Source organism: Muntiacus reevesi, chromosome 10 (genome assembly GCF_963930625.1).
Source record: "Muntiacus reevesi chromosome 10, mMunRee1.1, whole genome shotgun sequence".
NCBI classification, from domain to species: domain Eukaryota; kingdom Metazoa; phylum Chordata; class Mammalia; order Artiodactyla; family Cervidae; genus Muntiacus; species Muntiacus reevesi.
In genome coordinates this window covers 13,923,015-13,944,486 of record NC_089258.1, presented here as the reverse complement: position 1 = coordinate 13,944,486, position 21,472 = coordinate 13,923,015, and the positions used below count along the sequence as shown (strand labels likewise).

The 21,472-nt window shown below is 46.1% G+C and overlaps 1 protein-coding gene and 1 non-coding gene across 6 annotated transcripts in view; both read left to right on the top strand.

The window, feature by feature from the left end:
- Positions 1 to 20,294, top strand: part of FANCC (FA complementation group C) — a 308,295-nt gene extending 288,001 nt beyond the window's left edge. For all 5 annotated transcript variants that reach the window (XM_065947302.1, XM_065947299.1, XM_065947300.1 and 2 more), the window contains 3 exons: positions 6,743 to 6,923; positions 11,238 to 11,444; positions 18,466 to 20,294. In XM_065947302.1, coding sequence (XP_065803374.1) covers positions 6,743 to 6,923; positions 11,238 to 11,444; positions 18,466 to 18,630 — 553 coding nt within the window. In that variant the 3' untranslated portion in view covers positions 18,631 to 20,294. The remainder of the gene's footprint in view (positions 1 to 6,742; positions 6,924 to 11,237; positions 11,445 to 18,465) is intronic.
- Positions 16,948 to 17,054, top strand: LOC136143897 (U6 spliceosomal RNA). The gene has a single exon (XR_010658405.1). It is a non-coding gene; the product is annotated as a U6 spliceosomal RNA (small nuclear RNA).
- Positions 20,295 to 21,472: the final 1,178 nt, after the last annotated feature.

The following is a 21,472-nucleotide window of genomic DNA, read 5'->3' as shown; positions in this document are numbered from 1 at the left end:
TATCCTTATCATTCCTGTGAGCGAGCCTGACAGGGGAAGGCATTGCAAGCATACCTCGGAGATATTGCAGGCTCGGCTCCAGACCACGGCAATAAAGTGAATCACATGACCTTTTTGGTTTCCCCGTGCATATGAAAGTTAGGTTTACACTGTCCTATAGTCTATTTACTGTTCAGTGGCATTACATGTTAAAAAAAAACATATACATACCTTAATTTAAGAATACTTTATTGCTAAAAAATGGCAGTGACTCATATTCTTTTTGCTGGTGGAGGATTTGCCTTGATGATGCTGCTGCTGAGTGATCAGGGTGGTAGATGCTAAAGGTTAGAGTGCCTGTGGAAGTTTCTTAAGACAACATGAAGTTTGCCACATCAATTGACTCTTCCCTTCACAAATGATTTCTCTGTAACATGCAGTGCCTTTTGATAGCATTTTACCCACAGCAGAACTGCTTTCAAAATTAGAGTCATTCCTTTCAAACTCTGTCACTGCTTTATCATCTAAGTGTATGTGATATTCTAAATGCTGTGTTATCATTTCAGCAGTGTTCACAGCAACTTCACCAGGAATAGATTCCACCTCAAGAAACCACTTTCTTTGCTCATCTGTAAGAAGCACATCCTCATCTGTTAGAGTTTTATCATGAGACTGCAGCCATTCTGTCTTCAGTCTCCACTTCTAGTTCTAGTTCTCTTGCTATTTCCACCATATCTGCAGTCACTTCCTCCACTAATGTCATAAACCCCTCATAGGCATCCATGAGGGTTGGAATCAGCTTCTTCCAAACTCCTATTAATGTTGATATTTTGACCTCTTCCCATGAGTCACAAGTGTTCTTGATGGCATCCACAGTGGTGAATCCTTCCCAGAAGGTTTTTTGCTTACTTTTGCCCAGATCCCGTGGAGGAATCACCCTTTATACCAGCTGTTTGTTTTGTTTTGTTTTTTAAGTCGTTAAGTCATATCTGGCTCTTTGTGACCCTACGGACTATAGCCCACTAGGCTTCTCTGTCCATGGGACTTCTCAGGCAAGAATATTCCTCCAGGGAATCTTCCCGGCCCAAGGATTGAACCTGCATCTCCTCCATTGGCAGAAGGATTCTTTACCCCAAGTTAAGTACCAGGGAAGCCCATGGCAGCTACAGCCCTATGAAATGTTCTTCTTAAATAGTAAGAGTTGAAAGTTAAAATGACTCTTTGATTCATGACTGCAGAATGGATGTTGTGTTAACAGGCATGTAAACAAGATTCATCTCTTTGTACATTTCCATCAGAGCTCTTGGGTGTCCAGGTGCAATGTCAATGAGCAGTATTATTTTGAAAAGAATCTTTTTTTTCCTGAGCAGTAGATCTCAACAGTGGGCTTAAAATATTCAGTATGTTCCGTCACTCAGTCATGTCCAACTTTTTGTGACCTCATGGACTTCCTCTGTCCATGGGATTCTCCAGGCAGGAATACTGGAATGGCTTGCCATTTCCTCCAGGGAAAATATTCAGTAAAACATTGTAAATAGACATGCTGTCATCCAGGTTTCCTTGTTCCACCAACTGAGCATAGGCAGAGTAGATTTAGCATCATTCTTCAAGACCCTAGGATAGCCAGAATGGTAAATAAGCACTGACTTTAACTTAAAGTCACCAACTACATTAGTCCTTAGCAAGAGAGTTAGTTTGTCTGTTGAAGCTTTGAAGCCAGGCATTGATTTTTCCTCTCTAGCTATAAAAGTCCTAGATAGCATCTTCTTCTAATATAAAGCTATTTCATCTATATTGAAGGTTTGTTGTTCATGAATAACTTGCTGCAGCTTCTACACCAGCACCTGCTGCTTCACCCTTCACTTTTATGTTGTGGAGATGGCTTCTTTCCTTTAATCTCATGAACCAACCCATGCTAGCTGCAGACTTTTCTTCTGCAGCTTCCTCACCTCTCTCAGTCCTCATATAATTGAAGAGTCAGGGCCTTACTCTGATTCCGCTTTGGTTTAAGGGAATGTTGTAGCTGTTTTTTTTTTTTTTTTGTAGCTGGTTTTGATCTTCTATCTATACCACTACAGCTTTCTTCATATCAGCAATAAGACTATTTTGCTTTCTTATCCTTCATGTGTTCATGAGAGTAGCACTTTTAATTTCCTTCAAGAACTTTTCTTTTGCATCCACAACTAGGCTAACTATTTGGTGCAAGAGGCCTATAGCTTTCAGCCTATCTCAGCTTTAAATGTGCTTTCCTCAGTGAGCTTTATGATTTCAACCTTTTGAAGTAAGAGATGTGCAGCTGTTCCTTTCACTTGAACACTCAGAGGCCATTGTAGGGCATCGTGGCTGTTCAGTTGCTCAGTCGTGTCCGACTTTTTGCAACCCCATGGACTGCAGCACACCAGGCTTCCCTGTCCTTCATCATCTCCTGGAACTTGCTCAAACTCTTGTCCGTTGAGTCAGTGATGCCACCCAACCATCTTGTTCTCTGTCATCCCCTTCTCTTCTTGCCTTCAATCTTTCCCAGCATCAGGGTCTTTTCCAATTGAAGAAAAGGACATTAGTTGGACTAATTTCAATATTGTTGTGTCTCAGGGAATAGGGAGGCCCAAAGAGAAGGAGATAGGACAACCAACTGGTAGAGCAGTCAGAACACACAGATTTATCGTTTTAAGTTCATCAGCTTATATGGGCACAGTTCATGGTACCCCAAAATGATTACAGTAGCAGCATCAAAGGTCACAGATCACCATGATCAATACAATGAAAAAGTTTGAAATATCATGAGAATCACCAAAATGTACACAAAAACAGGACGTGGGCAAATGCTGTTGGAAAAATGAAGTCAGTAGACTTGCTTGATGCCAGGTTGCCACAACCTTCAATCTATGAAAAAAAAAAAATCACCGTTTTCTGTGGAGCTCAGTAAAATGAGATATGACTGCATTGGTCTGTTACCATTCCCAAGCAGGCAAACACATTGCTGAGTAAGAAGTGGAGGAAGCACTGCAAGCAGCTCAGAATAAATAGGCTGCATATTTATTCATATGCATAAATACCTGGCCTCCCACGAGGGAGGCCCACGTGGGAGCAGGGGGCATGGGGGAGACCCTGCTCAGCTTACTTATCCGTGAGGCCTGCAGGAAGGAGACTGCATGGAGCCTTTTCCTTGCTTTTGGGCCATAACCCAGCCCACCACTCTGGTGGCCCCTGGAGCATTAGCTCTCCCTCTTGTGGGGACAAGGAAGTAAGACGAATGCTCCTCTTTGTTCCATTTCTGTCACTGTTTGGCAAACTAGATTTCACAATTTACTCACTTGTTCTTTGGGGACAGGAGGAAAGCAGTGGCTAGAGGGGTGGGGACAGTGCTGGCTCCAGGATTCCATGAGTCAAGCAGAGGACTATGGACCCAGATCCAGCATTGATGGAGCACTGCAAAAGGGGCCTAGGGCTGTTCTGTTCTAGGCGCTTCCCCGGTTCAGAAGGAAGATTCTGCCCCCCGATCTCAGGCTAGTCCTCCTCCATTTCTCCCACGGGAGAGGTTAGGCTGCTAGGACTGTTTCTGAGCAAAATTAATGGGTCTTTACCTGAAGCAGAGTCTATCCTTTATTCCAACTCCCGGTTTCCCATGTGACAAAAGGACACCTTCACAAAAGCTTTAACTTTTCAGCACGATGAACACATGATGAGAGGAAAGAATTCGATATACAGCTCATTGAATGGTTTTATGAAGACCTACAAGACCTTATAGAACTAACACCCAAAAAAGATGTCCTTTTCCTTATAGGGGACTGGAATGCAAAAGTAGGAAGTCAAGAGATACCTGGAATAACAGGCAAATTTGGCCTTGGAGTACAAACGAAGCAGGTCAAAGGCTAACAGAGTTTTGCCAAGAGAATACACTGGTCATAGCAAACACCCTCTTCCAACAACACAAGAGAAGACTGTACACATGGACATCACCAGCTGGTCAATACTGAAATCAGATTGATTATATTCTTTGAAGCCAAAGATGGAGAAGCTCTATACAGTCAGCGAAAACAAGACCAGGAGCTGACTGTGGTTCAGATGATGAGCTCCTTACTGCCAAATTCAGACTTACATTGAAGAAAGTAGGGAAAACCACTAGACCACTCAGGTATGACCAAATCAAATCCCTTAACAATTATACAGTGGAAGTGACAAATAGATTCAGGGGACTAGATCTGATAGGCACAGTTCCTAAAGAACTATGGATGGAGGTTCCTAACATTGTATAGGAGGCAGTGATCAAGACCATCCTCTAGAAAAAGAAATGCAAAAAGGCAAATGGTTGTCTGAGGAGGCCTTACAAATAGCTGAGAAAAGAAGAGAAGCTAAAGGCAAAGAAGAAAAGGAAAGACATACCCATTTGAATGCAGAGTTCTAAAGAATAGCAAGGAGAGAGAAGAAAGCCTTCCTCAGTGATCAGTGCAAAGAAACAGAGGAAAACAATAGAATGGGAAAGACTAGAGATCTCTTTAAGAAAATTAGAGATACCAAGGGAACATTTCATGCAAAGATGGGCACAAATAAAGGACAGAAATGGTAGGGACCTAACAGAAGCAGAAGATATTAAGAAGAGGTGGCAAGAATACATAGGAGAACTATACAAAAAAGATCTTCATGACCCAGATAATCACAATGGTGTGATCACTCCCCTAGAGCTAAACATCCTGGAATGTGAAGTCAAGTGGGCCTTAGGAAGCATCACTATGAACAAAGCTAGTGGAGGTGATGGAATTCCAGTTGAGCTATTTCAAATCCTGAAAGATGATGCTGTGAAAGTGCTGCACTCAATATGCCAGCAAATTTGGAAAACTCAGTACTGGTCACAGGACTGGAAAAGGTCAGTTTTCATTCCAATCCCAAAGAAAGGCAATCCCAAAGAATGCTCAAACTACCGCACAACTGGACTCATCTCATCACATGCTGGCAAAGTAATGCTCAGATTTCTTCAAGCCAGGCTTCAACAGTATGTGAACTGTGAACTTCCAGATGTTCAAGTTGGATTTAGAGAAGGCAAAGGAACCAGACCCAGAGATCAAATTGCCAACATCCACTGGATCATCAAAAAAGCAAGAGAGTTCCAGAAAGCACCTGCTTCTGCTTTATAGACACCAAAGCCTTTGACTGTGTGGATCACAACGAACTGTGGAAAATTCTGAAAGAGATGGGAATACCAGACCACCTGACCTGCTTCCTAAGAAGTCTGTATGCAGGTCAAGAAGCAACAGTTAGAACTAGACATGGAACAACAGGCTGTTTCCACATTGGGAAAGCAGTACGTCAAGGCTGTGTACATTGTCACCCTGCTTATTTAACTTATATGTAGAGTGCATCATGAGAAATGCCGGGCTGGATGAAGCACAAGCTGGAATTAAGATTGTTGGGGAGAAATATCAATAATCTCAGATATGAGGATGATACCACCCTTATGGGAGAAAGCAAAGAACTAAAGAGCCTCTTGATGAAAGTGAAAGAGGAGAGTGAAAAAGTTGGCTTAAAACTCAACATTTAGAAAACTAGGATCATGGCATCCAGTTCCATCACTTCATGGCAAATAGATGGGAAAACAGTGGAAACAGTGAGAGACTATTTTGTTGGGCTCCAAAATCACTGCAGATGGTGACTGCAGCCATGAAATTAAAAGACACTTGCTCCTTGGAAGAAAAGTTATGACAAACCTAGACAGCATATTAAAAAGTAGAGATGTTACTTTGCCAACAAAGGTATGTCTAGTCAAAGCCATTGTCATTTATGGATGTGAGAGCTGGACTATAAAGAAAGCTGAGTGCCGAAGAATTGATGCTTTTGAACTGTGGTGTTGGAGAAGACTCTTGAGAGTCCTTTGGACAGCAAGAAGATCCAACCAGTCCATCATAAAGGAAATCAGTCCTGAATATTCATTGGAAGGACTGATGCTGAAACTGAAACTCCAATACTTTGGCCACCTGATGCAAAGAAATGACTCACTGGAAAAGACCCTGATGCTGGGAAAGATTGAAGGCAGGAGGAGAAGGGGACAACAGTGGATGAAATGGTTGGATGGCATCACTGACTCAATGGACCTGAGTTTGAGTAAGCTCTTGGAGTTGGTGAAGGACAGGGAGGCCTGGCATGCTGCAGTCCATGGGATCACAAAGAGTCAGACACAACTGAGTGAGTGAACTGAACTAAACTGAACTGAAAAACTCATAATTGCCACAATTAACAAGAACCTTTTGTTTTATGAGAAAAGGAATAGCACGTGTTTCCACCTGCATTCCTTCTCTGGGCTCTGTCTGGACCCCAGGGGGTCCCCTCATTTCTGCTCTGGGCTACCTGGGTGGCTGCCCTGAGGCTGGGGGGCCCCATCCCCACAGCAGCCCAGCTGTGCAGGTCAGGCAGAAGGCAGAGTGGTGCACCCGCGGGTTCTCATCTTGCATCATTCTTGCTGGTCATGGGCCAAAACCTTCCTTTCTCCAATGTCTGTGCTCACTCGGGGGTCCGGGGTGTCAAGATTTAAAAGTCTGAGGTCCTCAGGGTACGGATGGTTTGGGGAGGCCTGCCTTTGAACATCCTGTGATGGGTTCAGGGTGGCATTTTGAGCTCTTTCTCTGAGCCTGAGTTGTGAGCCTTACAAGCTGTACTTCAGCGGATAAGAACAATTGAAGCCAATCATTCGCAGACATTACAGTCACTTTAAGAACCTAAAGGGAAAAGAAATCAAGTTGTCTAACTGCCCTGTGTTTTGTTTCTGTTCCAGGTCCTACGGAGGCCCCTTTGAGAGCTGGTTTTTGTTTGTTCACTTTGGAGGATGGGCTGATATCACGGCTGAGCAGTTACTGATGTCAGAAGCTGAGGCTGAACCCCCAGAGGCCCTGCTGTGGCTCCTGGCTTTCAGCTGCAGCCCAGGCGCCGGGCATCAGCAGAGAGTGCAGACCATGGTAGGTGGCAGGGTCCAAGGCATGCGGCCTCGGGGACGGTCTCTCGGGTGCAGGAAGGGACCCTGCGGTGGTGGGTTTGGCTTTCACTGACCTCCAGGCACCTCAGCAGGTACCGGAAGACCTGGGCCTGGAAGAGTGAGTGGGCCCTGGGCGTGCACTCAAGATATTTTCTTGCCCTCAGGAGTGGACCGGGAGGCCAGGTCTCCCAGGAGGCCCCGAGGAAACACGTGCGGCCCTTCTGGCCCTGGGCCATCCTCTCTCCTTAGTCACTGCTGCTCTGTCCAGAATCACAGGCGCGCCAGCCTGGGGGCTGCACCCTCCAGGGGCTGTCATACAGGGTCTGACCCTCTTCTGAGCAGCCCCTGCTTCTTTCTTCTCTGCGGCCTGGCCCCGTCTGCTTCCCTCTTGACTTAACTCCTTTCTTGGATCAGTCAGTAGATCCTCACAGTACCGGCTTTGTTTAGAACTCTTACTAAAGTAATCACATGATATTAACCACTTAGCTTCTGAAAAAAGGACTTGGTCGTTTCCTAAATAACAGAGCAGCAAAGTACAGGAGTGGCTAAGTGTCCATGGCAAAGACAGTTGTTATTTTGTGTGGAATAGGATAATTACAGGAGCCATGTATTGATTAAAGGCATTTGCGCCTTCCTTACAAACATTTATTTGCTGGTTTCTAAAAGTTCAACTACCACCGCTTTTTCCTAATTTTAATAATTAAAGGGAGTGGGTTTCTTTATGTAGAGAGCAGTGCTCCCATTTGCTTGATGTTTTCTGTTGTTTGAAAAAAACAGAGACTAGTTCAGCATGGCTGTATATTTTACTTGTTTAAAAGCATGTTACATGGCAGGGGCAAAAAAAGTTTGTGATTTCAAAAAGTTGCAATTTGGTGATCATTCTGGATCCTTTCAAGATTGCTATCTGATTAAAAAGAGATTAAAGAGAGCTTACTATTTTTTTCCCTTTTAAAATATCACATTAAAGAGAATCCTAATTTGTTTTCGGGCTTCCCCAATGGCTTAATGGGTAAAGAATTTGTCTGCAGTGCAGGAGACAAAGGAGATGTGGATTTGACCCCTGGGTTGGGAGGATCCCATGGAGGAGGAAACGGCAACCCACTCCAGTATTCTTGCGTGGAGAATCCCATGGACAGAGGAGCCTGGCCGGCTACAGTCCATGGGGTTGCAAAGAGTCGGACACAACTGAGCACACAGCATATATGAACACTAATGCTTTCTGAAGCGTTTTTGTATACGTTTCATATTTGATTCTGTATTAGCTAAACTGGTAGGTTTTATGTTAAATTCCATATGGATCATAGAAACTGACAGATTACTTTTGAAGTGTAGAGAAGTAAATAGTCCCATAAGATTTATTTTCTAGAGAGCTCTGCATTGGCATATCTTTTTACTAGCTAAGTTAGTCCTTTTTTGGTCTGTTTTTTAATAAAACTTACACATAGTTCTCACTCAGGGGGTGCTTTGACAGCCTGGATCAAAACAGATTAGATCACTCAGAGGAGCTTAGCACCAGGACGTCAGTTTCCTTCCTAGCTGTTCTGTCCGAGGCGGCTGTCTGCCTGGGACTCGAGGCCCTGGTGTGGGTGGTATCCTGGGGAACAGCGGGGCTACTCTCCTAGTTTAACTAGTAGTATTAATACATAGTTCTCATTCCCCTGGGTTTTGTGAGCTTAATCCCTTTGATGGGTCTGTTGGGTGACTTGACAGACTGTGAACTACCTTTAAAAACATGATTATTGTACGATTTGACTGAGCTTGACATTACTTGTGCTTTTGCCTTAAAGTGAAACTGAAAGTGTTCGTCGCTCAGTCGTGTCTGATTCTTTGTGACCCCATGAACTGTGTAGCTCATCAGGCTCCGCTGTCCATGGAGTCCTCTGTGCTTTTGCCTTAAAAGGCATAGTTAAATCACAACACTGAACTGGATGTGATAGTGCCCTGTGGCTGGAAACGTCACCTCTGCTGGGCATCCTTAAGATTCAGGATTGGGGCAGGTGGTGATGGTAGCTTGAGGTGGGGAGCGGCAAAGAGCAACCACATGGGATGCATGCGGCCTGTGCGAATGCCCACTCCTGTCTCTGCAGACTGCGTTCTCTGCCAGCCAGTGTTCACTTCCTTTTGTTAACTTCGAACTGAATCATGATAAAAAACAAAAGCTTCCTATGTTTGTATACTTTTAAGAATTAAGTGAGGGTTCATACTCTTCAACTCTGTCGTTCTCCTTCTAGGAATTCTCCTAAGGAAATAATTAGAGAGCTGTCTAAAGATTTATATACAGGATCATTGAAGTGTTGTTTGTAACTGCAGTAACTGGAAATGGCCTACAGTTCCAGTACTAAGGATATTGGCTAAATAAATTGTGGTATATTACAGCCACAGAATGGGCTTCCCTGATAGCTCTGTTGGTAAAGAGTCTGCCTGCAATGCAGGAGACCCCAGTTTGATTCCTGGGTCGGGAAGATCCACTGGAGAAAAGATAGGCTACCCACTCCAGTATTCTTGGGTTTCCCTGTGGCTCAGCTGGTAAAGAATCCACCTGCAATGTGGGAGACCTGGGTTCAATACCTGCGTTGGGAAGATTCCCCTGGAAAAGGAAAAAGGTAACCCACTCCAGTATCCTGGCCTGGAGAATTCCATGGACTGTATAGTTTATGGGGTTGCAAAGAGTCAGACTCAGCTGAGCGACTTTCACTTCACAGGCACAGAATAGCATTCTGCCATGAAAGATCGTATTGTCAAAGAACATGTGCTATATAGATAATGGTAAATTGTTTATAGTGCACTGTGAAAACCCTAGAATACAGTTCCTTGTATATAGTGAGTGCTGTGTTCACAGTGCATAGAAAAAAGATGACAAAGATATAAACCTCACTTTTAATAAGTCTCTTTGAATAGTGGTTGCCATCATTTTGATTTTCTTCTTTTTACTTTTTTGTTCAAATGTTTTACAGTAAGCATAAGTAAACTTTCATACTGCAGGATAAAAATTAATACTTAGAAAAGAAAGCTTATATTTTTCTTCTTAAAAGATCAGAAAACATTAGCATTTTTGGCATGTGAGGAAGGTATCTGAAGGGAAAGGTGGCCTGGAGTGAAAGAGAAAGAGAAAAGACAAGCCTCAGGGAATACTGAGTGAGCGGAGAAGACGAACAAGAACACGATTATGGAGGAGATGAACAAGAACATGACTATGGAGGCAGCGCTTCCTAAGCCCTGGCATTTTTGCAGACCAGCCTAGATGCAGGATGGTCATGGGCTCCTGTAGATGCCGTCAGGGTGGGCCCAGACAAGAGGTGGTGAGGGAGTGGCCCTCTCCTGTTAGGACGTGGCCCTCCACCATGGAAGGGCCAGAGTGCAGTTTCTCACGGTCTTGCATTGTGGTCAGAGTTGCTCACACAACACTGCTAATATGTTGGAATTTATGACAGACTTCATTGAATGAAGCCTTAACTTTCAGAGAAAAAAAGAACTCACACAAAATCCATAAAATTGGTCATGGGAATTTTTAGAGTGGGCCTAAGTGTTCTTTTGAAAATGAGAGAACATAGCTGTTCATGAGTTCCATGTGGCATTTTGGATCTATGACTTTCAGGTTTTGCTTTGTTTTCCAGGTCACAACTTGATGTACCATTCTTATAGCAAACAGAAGTCTCAGCATGAAATAAATATTTTTTATGCAGAAACAACCCACAGACCTGTAACAATCACTACTATTATATGGATTCCACAGACTTGTGACCTCCGCTTGAGCTTTAAATATGTATGAACAGTGTCCCAGTGTCTAAAACAAAACAAATGTGGTGTGTGTGTGTGTGTGTGTGTGTGTGTGTGAGCCGGCACTTCCTCCCCACCAAAGATGGCAAAAGGCAAACCTCATTCTTATCAGCACATTGACTCAGTGGAGGTCCAAGCACGGGGCTTTAATTGATCTGTGGCTGTGATAGTGAGCAAGTCTTCAAGGAGCCTTTTGTTCCTTTTCCCACAATATAAAAATATGACTACATTCTGCTGAGGACTTTTCGCCATTTCCTTTTGTACAACAACAACAAAAAAGGTCAATTCCTGGCATGGTGCCCTGGCTGCTTAGTGAGCAAGAGGAAAGTCAAGAAATTTCCATTACACCCATTTGGGTTTGTGTGGAGCAGTGCGTAAACTCAGACGTGGTCCACCCTCTCTGCCCTCCCTCGGGCGCCAGACCGCTCCTGTTTCTGGGGCTGCTTCATGAACTGAATCATCCTCGCCCCACACGCGTCCCGACCCTCCCCTGATCTCTCCTTTGAAATTATATTCCCAGGTGGAGGTGAAGACAGTGCTTGGCCGCCTCACGAAGCTCTTCAGGAGTCCAACCCTCTCGGCTAGGGATTTGCAGGCGGCAGCTGGAGAGGACCGAGGTGGAGACCCCAGATCGCCTGCTTGTCAGCAGCTGGTCAGACGCCTCCTCCTGCACTTCCTGCTCTGGGCTCCTGGAGGACATGCGATCGCCCGGGAAGTCATCACCCTGGTAAGTCTCCCCTTTTCTGGCCCTGCTTCTCATTCACAACCCTGGGGAAGTGTGGCTTATCACTCAAGGGCCTGGCCTTTGAAGAGCCTGTGTCCCAGGATGCTGTCCAAACATGGATGGACAGGAAGGGAAGAGACAGCCAGGCCGGATGGGGAGCATGTGCAGCACCTGCATGGTGGAGAGGAGAGGAGAGGGCGGCCGGTAAGGAAGGAGCCTGCTCCCAGGTCACACGGCTCGTGGCCAGGATCCAGCCTGAAAGCTAGTCTCCTGTCTCCTCAGGCCATCTTTTTGTTACAGTGCGTGACTCTTCTTCCTTGTGAAGAAAAACAAGACTTCACTCAAGTGTGCTCACTGCAGTGGCTCAAAGAGTTTAATTTTTTAATTTAAAAAACATTTGCTAATTACAAAGAAATCCTTCCTCAGTTCAGTCCAGTCTCTCAGTCATGTATGATTCTTTGCGATCCCATGGACTGCAGCATGTCAGGCTTCCCTGTCCATCACCAACTCCCAGAGTTTACTCAAACTCATGTCCATTGAGTCGGTGATGCCATCCAGCCATCTCCTCCTCTGTCATCCCCTTCTGCTCCTGCCTTCACTCTTTCCCAGCATCAGGGTCTTTTCAAATTAGTCAGTTCTTCGCATCAGGTAGCCAAGGTATTGGAGTTTCAGCTTCAGCATCAGTCCTTCCAAAGAATATTCAGGAATGATTCCCTTTAGGATGGATTGGTTTGATCTCCTTGCAGTTCAAGGGACTCTCAAGAGTCTTCTCCAACACCACAGTTCAAAAGCATCAATTCTTTAGCGCTCAGCTTCCTTTATAGTCCAACTGTCACATCCATCCATGACCACTGGAAAAACCATAGCTTTGACCAGACGGACCTTTGTTGGCAAAGTAATGTCTCTGCTTTTTAATATGCTGTCTAAGTTGGTCATTAGCTCTTAGGGAAATGCAAATCAAAGCCACAGTGAGGTACTGCTCCATACCCACTAGGACATATATGTGTGTGCTCAGTCGCCTCAGTTGTGTCTGACTCTTTGTGACCCTATGGACTGTAGCCTACCAGTCTCCTCTTTCCATGGGATTGAATACTGGAGTGGGTTGCCATGCCCTTCTCCAGGGGATCTTCCTGACCCAGGGACTAGGACATATACTATAAACCAAGTCAAACTAAATGAAAGACATGTCTTGATAAGGATGTGGAGAAATTGAATACTCACCTTTCCAGTTGGGAATGTTAAAATGATGCAGCCACTGTGGAAAAGAGTTTGACGGTTCCTCAGAAATGTAAAGATAGAATCACCATATAATCCAGCCGTTCTGCTTCTGTGTGTGTGCCCAAAGGAACTGAAAGCAAGGACTCAAACAGATACTTGTTCATCCTGCTTGTAGCAGTGTTATGCCTAAGAGCCAAAAGACAGAAACAGCCCAAAGGCCCATCAGCAGATGAATGGATAAACCAAATATGCTTTGTATGTACAGTAGAATATTATTCAGCCTTACAATGAATGAATGACACATGCTACAACATGGATGACCCTTGAGAGCTAAGTAAAATAAGCCAGACACAAAAAAGGACAAATACTATATGACTGTATTCATGTGAGATACCTAGAATAGGTAAATTCATAGAGACAGATGGTAGAATCAAGTGGGGAGTGGTGCAGAGTTCCTGTTTGGGATAATGAGCAAGTTATGGAAATGGACAGTAGCGGTAGTTGTACAACACTGTGAATATAATTCATGCCACTGAATTGTACATTTAAAAATGGTTAGAATAGCAAATTTTATGTTATAAGCTCATCTCAAAAAAATGTTGTTTTTTTTCTGTTTTTATAATACATATACATTACATATACATATACATTTTTATAATACATATACATTAAAGTATAACTTGATGAATTTTCACAAACCAAAAACACGCATGCAACCAGCAACCAAATCAAGAAAGGAATGTTCCCGGTACTCAGAGGCCCCCTCCTGCCCTCTCCTGCTCTGTTTGAATGTGAACGGGACGCAAGTCCCAGTGACCAGTGGGATTGCCAAAAACTCAGTCACCAGTGCTCAGAGGTTCTCCTTGGTCCCGGGAGAACAGGGTATGTGGGGCAGGCAGGCCACGCAGCCAGCCTGTCAGGCCGTCCTCTAGGGCTCAGACAGAAGACCTCCCAGAGCCTGGGTGTGGCCAAGCGCAGAAGAGGGCTTGCCTGTCACATGCGGGGTGCCATCTCCTCGGGGCCCGCCCCAGCACAGCCATCTGTCGTGTGCTTTTATAAAAGGCACATCTCACCTCCAAATCCGTTTGGGGTGGGAGAACTCCATAGGTGAGAGTTAAAGAATGTCCTCATACCTGTAGAACTGGGTATCAACCAATTTTCCTCTCTGGTCGGGAATGAATTATAATAGTCACTCGTCAGCCACTGCCTCAGCCAGGTGATCAAGGTCAACATCAGCCGTACTAAGGCACGTTGATAGGAAGTGATGAAAATGGCACTTCCTACCCCAAATCTATAACCCCAGTCTAATTATGAAGAAAACAATTGACAAACTCCAGTTGAAGGACATTTGACAAAAATACCTGACCAGTACTCCTTAAGACTGTCAAGGTCATCAAAAACGGGAAAGTCTGAGGAACTTTCACAGCCAACAAGAGCCTAAGGAGGGTCAATGGTTAAATGTAATATGGTGTCTTAGATGGAATCCTGGACCAGAAGAAGGACATTAGGGAAAAACTGAGGTCAGAATAAAGTCTGACCTAAAAGTCGGGTTAATAAAGTAAATAGATACTGGCTCATTAATTCTGACAAATGTACTAAACTAATGTAAGATGTTAACAGGAAAACTGAGTGTGGGGGATATGGGATTTCTCTGTATTATCTTTTTGGTCAAACTATAAATCTAAAACTGTTCTAAAATTAAAAGTTATTTTAAAAGTTAAGGGGACTTCCCTGGTGGTCCAGTGGGTAAGACTCTGAATTTCCAACGCAGGGGGCCCAGGTTCAATCTCTGGTGGGAACTGTATCCCACATGCCGCAACTAAGATCCAGCGCAGAAATTTTAAAAAACATATATATATGAGAAGTGGCTTTCCAGGTGGCACTAGTGGTGAAGAACCCGCCTGCTAATGCAGGAGAACTAAAAGACACGGGTTTGATCCCTGGGTTGGGAAGATGTCCTGGAGGAGGAAATGCCTGGAGAATCCCATGGACAGAGGAGCCTGGCAGACTACAGTCCATAGGGTTGCAAGGAGTTGGACACAACTGAAGCAACTTAGCACGCATATATAAAAGGAAACCTGTTTTCAGAAACAAAAAATCAAAGCCAGGGACTTCTGAATCATGCGGGCGTTGGTGGTATTTTTGTTGCCTGACCTCTGACCTCCTGCCCGGGCCCTGGAGCCTGGGGGCGGGGCCTCAGCCCGAGGAGCCTGCTCAGGCCTGGCCGCCCTTCCTCTCTGAGCCTGGGCGCTCCTACTCCTCCCACATCCTGTCCCCCTGGGGGTGGAAAGCAGGCCCGGGAGCTCACAGAGTCCCAGCCCATGGGCGTGAGAGAATACAGCCTAGAGAAAGCTCCTCAGAGACACCCAGCTCTCTGCTTCCGTATTCCAACCGTATTTCCCTCCATTCCGGGAACAGTCCACATTCACACGGACCACCCTCTCAGGTCTCACCCACAGAACGGCTGCTGTGACTCAGGAACTGGTCATGTCACCAAGCTCAGGCTTGTCACCGATGCCAGAGGCCAATTCCCACAAAATAGCTCAACCCCAGTCAACACTGCTGATCTACACCTGAGCCTGGGGGAGCTCGGAAAATCCCCGCACATCTTCACTTTCATAAGTCGGCTCAGCTGCAAAAAAAAAAAAACCATTAAAGGATGAAAGGTGGTGTTTGCTTTCCTGCACTGGTTCCTCGGCAGGTGGGCGCTGGCCTCCCGGCGCCTCAGAACCTGTCGTAGCTCAGAATGCCTCCTGGGCCCTGTCCTTAGAGATGTTCTGGAACTGTCTTTACTAACACATCGGCCTTCCTACTCGAAGGCTTCCTGTGGTGCCACATGGTCCGCTGAAGGCAGCCCGGCAAGCGCTGCTACGAGCAGGACCGGCGCTAGGAGTGCCCCCAGCACTGGCTCCTCCGGGGCCCTCTTCGAGCACCCTGGGAAGAGCTCCGGGTCAGGAATGCTTGACTGGGAGCAGGTGGTAGCCAGCTGGGAAAGCCTGGGCTCAGTGGGCTTTGGCATCACCACCCCCAGAACCCCAGCCCTGGCCTGGCTTTGATGAGAAAGAGAGTAGGGAGCAGAGCCAGCCCCCGGCCGTGTCCTGGTCTTGCTGTCGTTGTGTGAGCCCTGGGCTCTGAGCCCCGTGTTCTCTGCACCGTGTTCCATCCTTACCCGAGTGGCCCGTGTGCCGTCCGCTCACCTTCCTCCTCTCGTGGCCCCACACCCCAGGCTCTGCTGCAGGCTGCTCCCCACCGACTGCTTCCTCGGGCTCAGACACAGGCCCCAGGGCTCAGCCTCCGAGTTCCCACTGAATCCCTGGGCCAGAACCCCTGCCTTCCCCGCCCCTTCTACTTCGGCTTCTCTGCTCCCTGCTCTTGACTTACATCTCCACTCTCTGCTCCTTCCGAGCCTCTGTGATGAGGATGAGGCACAAGGAGCCCGGCTGGGGCCCAGGTTCCTGCGGACCCCTGAGGCCCATCCCCTCCTGCCCCATGACCTGCCCCGACTTCCCGTGTCTCTCTCGGCCTCCTCCTGTCTTCTGTTGCTGGACCACAGCGCTGTCAGCCGAAAGGCAGCCCGAATCTGAAATACAGACTTCAGTTCTGTCGTTGCGGAGCTCACGATGAATCGAAGCCCCATACAGATGCCCTTGCCGAGCGTCCCTCCCTCAGCGGCGGTGGGGCGGGGTGACCAGAGACCGGAGCGGAGCGCGGGCGTTGAGGTGGGCGTACAGAGCATCAGCGATGGCGCCGCCACCCTGCGTCCAGCTCCGAGGCGCACCGGAGCGGGAGGCAGTCTCCCTCTCCCCTCCCCAGGTTTGGGGAAGTCAATTAAGTCTTTTAAGGCATCCCAGGAAAGCTCACGTTGTTTCATCCATGGAGGTCACCTACAGCATCTGTGACTTCTGAATAAAAGCCAAGAGAGGAGGATCTGACACCAAGAGCCACATGGAACCCGCCCAGGTCGGCAGCCTGCCCCCAGCCGCTGCAGAGACCCTCTCGGCTTGGGCGGCTGCGAGGAGATGGCCGAGGAGCACCAGCGTCGCCTAGGGGGCCCAGGGTGTCCCCCGCTCTCACTCACTCAATACCCTGCTGCCGAGAGATCTGCCTTGACTGACGGCCAGAGGTGGCATGGGACTGAAGGCTGCCCTGGGCCCTGGAGAGCCCCAGGTGGACCAGGGCCGCTGCTCGTCCTACCGGAAGGGCGCAGCGTGCACTCGGGGAAGGGGCCTGGCCTTGGGCTGCCTGGGCGACTTAAACATTTGACTCACACACAGAAAACAAATACGTGGTGCTCGCTTTGGCAGTGCATAGCCTAAAATTTAAAGGAGACAGAGATGATTAGCGTGGCCCCTGTGCAAGGATGACATGTAGATTTGTGAAGTGTTCTATATTTAAAAGAAAAAAAAAACATAGATTACTCTCAAAAATAGAGGTTTCTATATACTTGTGTCTAAAAAAGCATAGTAAATTCCTCACAGATAGATTGTGAGATTCTCACCCTTTTTGTTGAACCAAACTCTTTGAAAATGGCACTTAAGGGTACCACAACTAAGGCTGTATTTAGCAGAAATGGCAGTTCCTGTGTTTCCTGCTTCCCGTAAGAGTCAGGTGTTAACAACTTTGTTGTTATTGCTTAGTTGCTAAGTTTTGTGTCTGACTCTTCACAACCCCATGGTCACATACAGCATGCCAGGCTTCTCTGTCCACTCTCTCTCGGAGTTTGCTCAGATTCATGTCCATTGAGTCTGTGATGCTATCTAACCATCTTATCCTCTGCCACCCCTTCTCCTCCTGCCTTCAATAGCCTCCCAGCATCAAGGTCTTTTTCAATGAGTCTGCTCTTTGCATCAGGTGACCAAAATATTAGAGCTTCAGCATCAGTCATTCCAGTGAATATTCTGGGTTGATTTCCTTTAATATTGACTGGTTTAGTCTCCTTGCAGTCTAAGGGACTCTCAAGAGTCTTCTCCAGCACCACAATACAAAAGCATCAATTCTTCAGTGCTCAGCCTTCTTTATGTTCCAACTCATACATCCATACATGTCTACTGGAAAGACATAGCTTTGATTATACAGACTTTCTGTCGGCCAAATGATATCTCTGCTTTTGAATATGCTCAGCTTGTCATAACTTTCCTTCCAAGGAACAAGCATCTTTTAATTTCATGGTTGCAGTCACCGTCTGCAGTTACTTTGGAGCCCAAGAAAATAAAATCTGTTACTGCTTCCACTTTTCCCCATATTATTTGCCATGAAGTGATGGGATCAGATGCCATGATCTTAGCTTTTTAACTGTTGAGCTTGAACAAGGCTGCGATCCATGAAGGGAGTTAAAATCGTAGGTGCCTATTAACAAACAAGTGGGCCAGCCGCGAGCCCAAGAATGCCACTTGTAAAGCTGTGTGAGAACAGGTGGCACTCTCTTTTCAGCATTTTCCAGTTCTCACATTAGAGTGAGGTGAGCCTTTCGTAGAAAGTCAAGCATAGTATGCTCATTTGCCTCTGTTTCTCATAGCAAATAACCCCCAAAGCTTGTGACAGGTGTTCCAAGAAATAAAGCATTTGTCTGTAGCTGTTGTGTGTCTGAGGGGGTGAGCTTTAGGAAATGATTCTGCTCACAAGATGGCCAAGGTTTGAGAATGGTCTTGCTTTGCTCATCACCTTGAAAACAAACAAGAGCCCTTTGGAGCTGATAGGCATGCAGCTGCCTCTGGGAGACAGGATGGTTATGGTTGGTCCACTGGATGAAGAGCCGAGTCTGTCTGCGAAGTGTTTTAATTTGTCTTCTTTTCTGTCCTCATTCCAGATGGCTCAGACGGATGTGATAATGAACGAGATTATTGGCTTCCTGGACTATACTTTGTACAGATGGGATCATCTTTGCGTGGAAGCCCATAGGTCGAGAAAACTGGCCAGAGAGCTCCTCACAGAGCTGCGAGGGCAAGCCTCGCCCCGGCAGGTTAACCAGTGATGCCACATGATGAAATGATGGGGCCGCTTCTTCACAGCCACAAGTTTGTAGAATGTGTTCCCTCTTCGCGTTGTAAACATCTTGGCAAGATCTGGTAGTACTTGTTTTGCAAAAAATGTCAGGTACTTCAACCTGGATTCAGTGAGGTTTACTCACTAATGACAAGAATGTGGCTTCAGCAGCCCCTGTGCCTGCTCAGCCTGAATGTCGATTAGAGAACCCCTAAAGAAAAGCCTGGATGGGAGAAGAGAGTTCTATTTCCTTTTCTCCCCATATCAAACCAAGACACACGACTATTATTTGGATGTTTCAAACTCTTTGGAACAAGAAGTTGCTCATGCACCACTGATCATTTTAGAAAATACCTTAGCCTTCTTCCACTTTTTTAAGAAGTCCAGTAATTATTACCAGTATCTCATCTTATCCACCAGGAAGCTCTCTTGCTTTCCTAAGACGTTCTTCATCCAGGATAGTGTGGACCCCTCAGGTTTCCCTCCCATGGCCCCTAAGCAGATCCCACCAAGCCCAGGGGTGGTAGTGGTGACCGGGGAACAGCACGTCTCAGCAATGAAATGAGGCCGGCTCTGGGCCTTTGCTTTACGTTCGCTGAGCACTGGCTGTTACTGCAAGCGCTCACGTTCCCTCAAAGGTGGCTGATGGGGTGGGGTTCAGGATGTGTGCTGGAAACATGGGAAGAGATTATATGTCAGCTGTCTTGTCAACTAAAATGGGAGTTGGAAATTTCTAATAAAGAATTGGCACCTCAGCAATATTTATTTCACATCAATTAAAGACATTTTTCCCTTTTAGGTTTATGCTTTTGCTTTTTTGTGTATTATCTGTTTGCCGAGTGAGTCAAAACTTTTATGTCCACTTGGATTTATGTATTAGTCATCTCTAAATCTGCCTTATTGTTGGCTTCTGTTTGAGGATGAGTAAAGTTTTGTTGTGTTAGACATTAAGCTTTTAGAGTTATTACTTGTTTTAATATACGGATCCACCTGAAGGTCTGGAAAATTCCAAGACCTTTTGACCTGAGCCTTCCATTTGAGAAATGCTACAGTGTGAAAGGTATGCTGTTAAAGTGCTCTTATCACAAGTGCCATCATCATGTGCTTCCCTTAGAGTTGAGGATGCCTCTCCTATGTTGATACTTGCCAGGGAAGCTGTGACCGACTTCAGTGGACATGAAAAAAAAGGCTCAGTTCAGTGGTAGCGAGTCCCCCCCTAAACTGAGTGGCCCCTGGGATCCAGACCTCTTTGAGGGGGGGGTATGCTTCCACATGGACACCCATTCGCACTGTATTTCACGGCAAATAATATAAACAGGACAGTTATCTATCTCAGATTGTTTAATCTGCATTTCTGGAAATTTCCTTCCTGACCTTACCTCAATCTGTGTGTAGTATTTCCTAATTCCTTTACAAAGCCTCTAAGTTCCCCTAAGCTTTGGACTTAGATCAAAGAGGACAGAGCCCAAAACTATAGGGAGAAAATGTATTAAATGGCCACCCTTAATACACCCATAACACCCTTATGGTATTCATCAGGACTTCATGATGTTTGTAGAATTTGCTAGATTTTTAAAATCTGTACTTTGAAAAAAATAAAATCTGTAATTTGCTTTAGTTTGTCAGTCTAAATAAAAGTCACATGGCACCTAATTTTGTATTAAGTATTACAGTTTTCCTCAGAAAAAAAAAAAATTCTCTCTACTCCCCAATTATGGGAGCTTCTGGTTTCTCAAAACCTAGATAGGTCTGCCCCTAGAAAAGATCAATTATGATTTATCTCTAGGCCTAGGAAACTTGCCACTGGATATCTAAAAACTGCTGAGGAGAGTGGGTGTAGGGTAGGCAAGTCAGCAGCAGCTGCTAAAACAAAACGAGATGCGTCATAATATGGACACTTTTTTTCTCTTTAAGCCATACTTAAATATTACCACTGAGTGTAAGCTGAATTGATGTACACATTGTGTCCCGCCCTCAATTTCTGAAGCGAGAACGCATCTGACAGAACACAGCCCACCCTCCTGCTCACGCTGGTGTTTCAGACTCACAGCCCTCTCGCTCCGGCCTCCCCGGCCCCCGGGCATTGGGAAGGAGGGACCCCGCCTGCGACTCCGCTCATCCTCAGAGCACCTCCCCATGGCTCTCAGGATCTGGCCGCCCCCAGTTTTACCTCAAACAGCTTGCATCGGGCTCTCTGGACAATCACTCTGCTTCCTGACGTGGGGTACCGGGGGGCTCCTGGCATGAACCGCAGAGGGCATGTGGGGATGAGCCCCTGCCCGGGCGGTCCTGGGTGGCAGTTCCATCTTCTATACCTGGCCCCGTTCTCCCTGCTGGGACAAGGGTACCAGACGCGATGACAGGGGACAGCAGAAAGCCACATCTTCTGTTGAAGCAGGGGAGTGAAGAACAGGAATTAGAAAAGGATCCGGACCTGGGCAGTGGGCAGAAATTCAAGGCAAATTGATACCGAGCCTGTCCCTGTTATCCAGAGGGGCCTAGTGTTTGCACAGTAAGAACAAACCTGAGGAATGTTCTATCTTATTCAATAAGGAATCCAAACTCTGCTCTCCAGGGAGGAAGATAATGGACTTGACTCTGCCACGGTCCTTGCTTTTCCCTTCCTCTGCCAGCCCATCACCACCCCACCCACAGCCCGTGGTGCTGGGGATGATTTCCTTCCTCTGCCTGACACTGGGTTTGACATGGATTTCATGCATTTCGTCAAACAATCCTGTTATTAATCATCACCAAACCATCTCATTCCTAAAGAAGTAAATTTAAGGCAAAATAAATATGTGTGTCTTAAAGCCTTCTTCTAAGATCCAGGT